General features: G+C 42.6%; 1 protein-coding gene across 1 annotated transcript in view; it reads right to left on the bottom strand.

Annotated features, from left to right (window-relative positions):
- Window positions 1-275: 275 nt before the first annotated feature.
- The window catches only part of LOC117517013 (transmembrane gamma-carboxyglutamic acid protein 3), a 34,780-nt gene continuing 26,620 nt past the window's right edge, over window positions 276-8,435 (bottom strand). The window contains exon 4 of the mRNA XM_034177920.1: window positions 276-4,429. Within this exon, the coding sequence (XP_034033811.1) occupies window positions 3,866-4,429 (564 nt within the window). The 3' untranslated portion in view covers window positions 276-3,865. The remainder of the gene's footprint in view (window positions 4,430-8,435) is intronic.

Genomic DNA, 8,435 nt, shown 5'->3' with positions numbered 1-8,435 from the left:
ATGTGTTCAGTGAATCCAACACTCCAGTCTGTGAAAATTCTAAAACTGTTTCTCCCATAATGTAGTGAAAAACGAAAAACCAACACCCCCCCCCCCCACCACCACCTTCACTGCATTTACTCACCCACAAAACTAAAACTACACATCACAAGTGCCAACTTCACACACTTTGTTCTTCAGAATAATGAAGTAAATAAAACTTGTTAAAATTCAAAGATTTGCCAACAAATAGTCAAATTTGTGTTTGTCTGACTGAAAGAAAATGATGGATTTTAATTTAATTTGCTGCAGAGGTAGATCAACAAAGACCTGATGAAGTAGTAATCTGTCCAGGGTGTACCCCGACTCTCACCCAGTGTACGCTGCTTTAGACGCCAGTGACCCTTATCACGGTAAGTGGAAGACAGTGTTCCCACAGCTTTCCACGATATTTATACTTTGATAAAATAGTTCCCCCGACTGGCACTTCGGCACAGTTAAGAGCAGGCAAACAGAAGACTGCTGGGCCTTGGCTGAAGTATACTTTTTCAATGCACGCTTGTTTACAATGATTCTGATAACATATAAACTTCAGAAACAATCTGATATAGTAATAACGATGAGGTGAGCAGAGTACAATTCACTGTAGTGCTTATACTGATTTGTAATACTGTGTAGAGGTGCGACTACTGATTGTACTCCTGAATGTACATTTACATACAGGTATGTGCATGTGTATATAAACACATGCTTATATATATGTATAAAACATCTGTTTTAATTTTATACATCAAAGGTCCCATCATAAAAGTTAACTGCACTAAGAAAAAAGGCCTATAGAGAGTCGATAACAGATTGGACCACTGTTTGATAAGTACGGTTGTTAAAGTAACATAATACATACAGTAAATGTTAAGCTGGCTACACACTACACAATGATATGATAATCATAAACATAACAATGTAATGCAGCAGTGTATTGCAGAAGAACTGCAGAGCAATAGCATACAACCACATCCTATAACCACATTTGACTATGTCGAGCGCTTGAAATGCTTCCCACAATTTGATGAATTTGTTCCCACGTGTTCATTCATTCATGTGCATAGATGCCTGCTTTGTCTGGCGTGCCAAGATGAGTGTACACATGGTGCACCAAATTAAGATTAAAAAAAAAAATACTGCCTTCAGAAGGAGGCATTATTATTGTGTGCTTATGTGGATAACAGCAAACACAAATATACATTTACTCAGAGAGACATATGCACATCACCCAACACAACAGTCACGTCTCTCTCCATATGCACCGCCAAAATTGTTAAATTATCTAAATTTAATAAATTTTATTTTGCTCTTTGTGGCTACTCCACATGTATCTCCACCTCACACAAATCATTTAAGTCTGATGGAGCTACTGTGGTATTTGGTGACGGATGAGTGTATCATTGTCTGTATAAAGTGCAATGTGTAGTGTGTATGTACATTTACCTGCCTGTGGGCCCATGTGTCTGCGATAATAACATATGCGTAACACCATGCAGTGCATGATGTAATACACAAAATAAGACACTGCTCAATTTGCATGAATTTTGAACGTTTGTATTGCTGTGATATGGTCCCAACTCACAAACCCACACTATCCTATTGCATGTACTCCATATACACTGCAATACAGTGCACGTTTGTCTATAATCCATCCATAACATGGATATCACATCATCATGTTGTGTACAGCCAGCTTTAGGACAACACACCTTTGGCAACAAATTAACTCGCCTTTGTTATCTTCCCTTGTTGTGGCACAGCAATGATGATTATTACTGAGGATGTGGGCAACTTGGAAAAATCAACACATTTGTGCCCCAACACATTTTTTTATGCTTGTCCGCAACATAAGGCCATATTGGGCAACTTTGCTAAAATCTGACACACGGAAATGAAATATCATTTCAATCATTCCTGTGTGGTCAGTATGAGGTCAAAACCACCAAACACACAGTAGCAAAGGCAAAGAGCTGTGGTGGTTTGAGCAGTTTGCAGTTACTGTAATATATGAAGGTGTGGAGCGGAGGCATAAATCAGGGAGTTGGACCTCCAGTAAATGAACAACAGCTGGTGTGAGGAGGTGGTCCGACACCCTCTCAACAATCAAGATACAGTCCATAGTGCAAGTATTACGAAAGTCAAACTGATAAGTCATCAAAAGTGTCACACAAATTTGGCATTAAAAAATTTAATTAGGTGTTGTCAGCAAGCTTCAGAGGTGAGACACAGCCTATGTCTCAATCTGGGGGCTGTATCCTTTCAAGGATGCATTTAACTGCAGATAGGTCATACCATACCAGTGTGCAACTAGGCCGTCACATTTCTAAGGCTGCTTGAAATGCGGTCGACAAATGCAGTGTTCTTTCCATCGGGATGAAGGATACAACAGGTGTGTCCTTCACGGACCAAACAATCCAAGAGTTATTGCATCTCACCCACCAAGACTAAATGGTTTGTAAAAAACAACAAAAGGGCAACTTTTGGCTCCATATGTACAGTTATAAATAAATAATGCTTATAAGCAAAGTATAAATATGTACTGAAAAATTATTACTAAACTATGGGTAACCCCGACTATGCTAGCTTGTCACGTGCAGCTGTTAAGGGTGCTCGGCAACAAGCGGTAGGGGTGGGATAAGCTAATGATGCAACCGCAAAATGGCTCGACCGTCTCATTACAGAACAGTTGGTTTGACCTCAGCTGTCTTGGAAGGCCAGATTTTCTTCGATCAGTCTTTGAAGGATGCAGCCCCTGAATTGAGACACAGCCACACTGTATAGGTTGGTTTTTACTTCACGTGGATGCAGGTAAGAGGCATGTTCTGGTAGCTACCGGACCAAAGAAGATGCTCCTTGATCCAATATTTTTTAAACAAATGCAAAACATCACAATTTTTGTGCTGTGGTGGGAGCAGGTTCATCTGAGAAACATTGAACTGAAAAAAGTATTCGTATCTTCTTCTTCTCCTATTTCTGATTGATAATCAGAAACAAGTTGTACTACAGCACCACCAGAAGTTCTGGGTATGAACTGCAGTGCACAGTCATATTGAAAGAATGGATGAAATGTGGACTGTTGGACATGTGGACGATCGTTCACAGGGCCAGCCAAATCCACGTCCATATGAAGGGAAACCCATGTCTCTCACCTCTGCTTGCACATTTGGACTTATAAAATATTCAACAAAAGAAGACCTTTGGCTCTGTGCCCCAATACCTCCACTATATACAGTATAAATATATGCACTGCACTATAATTACAGCATAAGCACCACATTCACAGAGCAGTGAACACACTGATACATAAGAAAATATTAACCACGCAGCGCCGGCCTTTTGGGAAGGAAACCCCGCAGGTGTGCTAATTGCTGAGAAGTGCTAGAGTGTGGCAGTGTTGTGGCAGTGACACAGCGCTGGAGCCCCAAACCCACAGTGCCTCCACATGTTATGTATGGAGACCTGGCATCCTTCTCTGCTACGGTGGCCAGAGACAGCAAATAACCATTGTGTTGCCCAAATCCTCTGTGGACTCCTTGTTGTACAAATTAGTCCATGCTGTGGCTGCAACAGCATCAAAGTGTGGTGTCTGTTGTTTGCCAAAATGAAGACCAAAGAAATTAAACTCCCGATGAGGATGAAGTACTGAGTCCTCAGATCAAAGCTCCTGGGTGACGGAGGATGGTGAATGACTTCATGTTGCGCCCATAAGTGAAACAGAAATGCAATCTGGGTGCAAGAATCCAGCGGGCAGCTGCACCAACTGAAGCAGAAACTACTTTTTCCCTTCTTCTTCCTGACGCGGTGGAAAAAAACATATCAAGCAGCATCATTTGACGCCATTTCATTTCTCCTTCACAATCTCCTCATATTTGGGTGGAGGGTCATTGTAGAAAGGAACTGAAATCTCATCACCGCTGCTCTCCAGGTGTCCTGTCACCTCCTCATAGGATGGGGGCGGTGTGGCGCCAGACAGACGTGAGGCTATCGACAAAGAGGAGTCCTGCACATACAGCGTGCGAGAGTTTGACTGCTGCATGGAATGGGAGTCTGTATGGGGACAGGCTGATAACCCGCCCCCTCGCTCACCACCACTCACCACTACAGTGGGGCGTGAGCCCGTCTCCTGGTGCAAGCTCTCTGAGTGTGCAGCCGTCTCCCGGTGAACCAAGATGCGCGGCAGGCTGCGGGTGCTGCGGGTGTTAGCTAGGTAGCGGTTCTGGGTGTAGGCTGGCCGTCGACGTGTGGCCTTCTGGAGCTGGCACCTCCATAGCAGGAACAGGGCAATGATGATGAGAAGAGCCACGCCCAGCAGGGGGACCACCATATAGACGGTGTCAGCACGCTCTGAGCGCCCCTCAGTGTTACTGTTTACAGTGTAGACATTGCGAGTTTTCCAAAACTCCATCTGGAAAGGAAGAAAGCAAGATTTTGCATTATTATCTTTGGACATGTGCCAGATTTTAAATTTGTTTTTTGTTTTTTTATGTGTGAATGGGCCATTATTGTGGTTTAAGATGTTTTTTTTTGGTGGTCCACGCACTCTTTCACACTTCGTAGTAAAAGAGTGCAGGGACTAGACTGGCCTGCCTGCAGTCTATACCTGTCACCCATTGAACATGTGTGGTGCATTATGAAGTGCAAAATATGACAACAAAGACAGCGGACTGTTGAACAACTGAACAAGCAAGAATGGGAAAGAATTATATATATATATATATATATATATATATACGAGGTCTGTCCGTAAAGTATAGGTCCTTTTTATTTTTTTCAAAAACTATATGGATTTCATTCATATGTTTTTACGTCAGACATGCTTGCACCCTCGTGCGAATGCGTGAGTTTTTCCACGCCTGTCGGTGACGTCATTCGCCTGTGAGCACTCCTTGTGGGAGGAGTCGTCCAGCCCCTCGTCGGAATTCCTTTGTCTGAGAAGTTGCTGAGAGACTGGCACTTTGTTTGATCAAAATTTTTTCTAAACCTGTGAGACACATCGAAGTGGACATGGTTCGAAAAATTAAGCTGGTTTTCAGTGAAAATTTTAACAGCTGATGAGAGATTTTGAGGTGATTCTGTCGCTTTAAGGACTTTTCACGGTGCGAGACATCGCTCAGCGCTCTCAGGCAGCGTCATCAGCCTGTTTCAAGCTTAAAACCTCCACATTTCAGGCTCTATTGATCCAGGACGTCGTGAGAGAACAGAGAAGTTTCAGAAGAAGTCGGTTTCAGCATTTTATCCGGATATTCCACTGTTAAAGGAGATTTTTTTAATGAAAGACGTGCGGACGGGTCCGCGCGTCGGGACGCAGCCGACGCGGTGCGGCGGCACAGGAAAAAACACCTCCGTGTTGATAACCATTTGTAAAATCCAGGCGGCTTTTGATGGCTTTCAGTGGAGTGAGTATATGAGAAATTGTTTATCAGCTGGAGATGTTCCAATTTGTCCTCAAGGCTTCAAACAGTCTAAGGCACACCTGTGCACTAATCATGGTGTCTAATCAGCATCTTGGTATGGCACACCTGTGAGGTGGGATGGATTATCTCAGCAAAGGAGAAGTGCTCACTATCACAGATTTAGACTGGTTTGTGAACAATATTTGAGGGAAATGGTGATATTGTGTATGTGGAAAAAGTTTTAGATCTTTGAGTTCATCTCATACAAAATGAGAGCAAAACCAAAAGTGTTGCGTTTATATTTTTGTTGAGTGTATATATAAAATCAGATGTATGTTCAGGTTGATTGTGTTGGTTCACCTATCCAACTGATGACTGGCCTTTGGTGACACCACAGTAACCACGGCATCCGCTTCATCACGAAGGCAGGGATGGGAGATGGGGTGTCCAAATACTTGTGGACCTTCTGTATTAAAACTCCCACTTCATGCCACACTTCCTTCTTTCCATCCTACCTTCCTTCCTGCCTGCAATATCTAAATACATATATACTTAGCAAACATAAGCTCCTAATGTCAAACCTGAAATCAAAATTCAGTGAGGAGGATTCAAGTTACCTTTAATCTCACTCAATTCCATAATTGCCAAGCAACTGTGAAGGCCTATGTGTCTGTGTATGTATTTTTATACATAAGAGTATGTACAACCCCAGTTCCACTGAAGTTGGGACGTTGTGTGAAATGTAAATAAAAACAGAATACAATGGTTTGCAAATCCTCTTCAACCTATATTCAATTAAATACAAAACAAAGACAAGATATTTAATGTTCAAACTTATAAACTTTATTGTTTTTGTGCAAATATTTGCTCATTTTGAAATGGATGCCTGCAACACGTTTCAAAAAACTAGGACAGTGTTATGTTTACCACCGTGTTACATCACCTTTGCTTCTAACAACACTCAATAAATGTTTGGGAACTGAGGACACTAATTGTGAGTGCCATGATTGGGTATAAAAGGAGCATCCCCAAAAGGCTTAGCCATTCACAAGCAAAGCTGGGGCGAGTATCACCACTTTGTGAACAACTGCATGAAAAAATAGTCCAACAGTTTAAGAACAATGTTTCTCAACATTCAATTGCAAGGAATTTAGGGATTCCATCATCTACAGTCCATAATATAATCAGAAGATTCAGAGAATCTGGAGACCTTTCTACACATAAGCGGCAAGGCAGAAAACCAACATTGAATGCCTGTGACTTTCGATCCCTCAGGCGGCACTGCATTAAAAACTAACATCATTGTGTGAAGGATCTTACCGCGTGGGCTCAGGAACACTTAAGAAAACCATTGTCAGTTAACACAGTTCGTCACTACATCTACAAGTGCAAGTTAAAACTCTATTATGCAAAGCGAAAGCCATACATCAACAACATCCAGAAATACCGCCGCCTTCTCTGGCCCCGAGCTCATTTGAAATGGACAGACACAAAGTGGAAAAGTGTGCTGTGGTCTGATGAGTCCACATTTCAAATTGTTTTTGGAAATCATGGACATCGTGTCCTCCGGGCAAAAGAGGAAAAAGACCATCCAGATTGCTACTAGAGCAAAGTTCAAAAGCCAGCATCTGTGATGGTATGGGGGTGTGTTAGTGCCCATAGGATGAGCAACTTACACATCTGTGATGGCACCATCAATGCTAAAAGGTACATCCAGGTTTTGGAGCAACACATCAAAATCAAATCAAATCAATTTTATTTATATAGCGCCAAATCACAACAAACAGTTGCCCCAAGGCGTATTTTATATATTTTTTTGCTACTGTAAGGCCAGCTAATAGTTGAAAAAGTAATTCCTACATAGGTCTTCTGTTGGGGAAAGTGTAGTGACACGGACCCACAACAGGGGGCGCAAATGAACGGTCAATAGATGAGCCAAAAGGTAACAATTTAATGTTGTGAATGTGCACAACGATTATACAGACAATCACAGAATCTAATAGCAGACAATACACCAAGGTGACGTGTGGGCAGGCTCGAGGATAGAAGACGTCTGTCCTGAGAAGAGCCGGGACCACACGATTTCCACCGCCACAGAACCTGGTGAATACTGGAGCCGCCAAGTCCCGAATTCCCAGGTGATCACCATCCCCGACTGTCGGATCTGGTACTGCTGGCGAGGAGCACAAACAGTGAGATGTGGGTGTGTGCACACCCAGTAACAAAAACAGTCAGAAGGTGGAAAGTCAATCAATCAATTCAATCAATCAATCAATTTTTTTTTTATATAGCGCCAAATCACAACAAACAGTTGCCCCAAGGCGCTTTATATTGTAAGGCAAGGCCATACAATAATTATGTAAAACCCCAACGGTCAAAACGACCCCCTGTGAGCAAGCACTTGGCTACAGTGGGAAGGAAAAACTCCCTTTTAACAGGAAGAAACCTCCAGCAGAACCAGGCTCAGGGAGGGGCAGTCTTCTGCTGGGACTGGTTGGGGCTGAGGGAGAGAACCAGGAAAAAGACATGCTGTGGAGGGGAGCAGAGATCGATCACTAATGATTAAATGCAGAGTGGTGCATACAGAGCAAAAAGAGAAAGAAACAGTGCATCATGGGAACCCCCCAGCAGTCTACGTCTATAGCAGCATAACTAAGGGATGGTTCAGGGTCACCTGATCCAGCCCTAACTATAAGCTTTAGCAAAAAGGAAAGTTTTAAGCCTAATCTTAAAAGTAGAGAGGGTGTCTGTCTCCCTGATCTGAATTGGGAGCTGGTTCCACAGGAGAGGAGCCTGAAAGCTGAAGGCTCTGCCTCCCATTCTACTCTTACAAACCCTAGGAACTACAAGTAAGCCTGCAGTCTGAGAGCGAAGCACTCTATTGGGGTGATATGGTACTACGAGGTCCCTAAGATAAGATGCGATCTGATTATTCAAAACCTTATAAGTAAGAAGAAGAATTTTAAATTCTATTCTAGAATTAACAGGAAGCCAATGAAGAGAGGCCAATATGGGTGA

The sequence above is a fragment of the Thalassophryne amazonica genome, chromosome 9 (genome assembly GCF_902500255.1).
Source record: "Thalassophryne amazonica chromosome 9, fThaAma1.1, whole genome shotgun sequence".
Lineage (NCBI taxonomy): Eukaryota > Metazoa > Chordata > Actinopteri > Batrachoidiformes > Batrachoididae > Thalassophryne > Thalassophryne amazonica.
The sequence above is the reverse complement of the archived record's forward strand: the minus strand, read 5'-3'. Positions and strand labels throughout refer to the sequence as shown.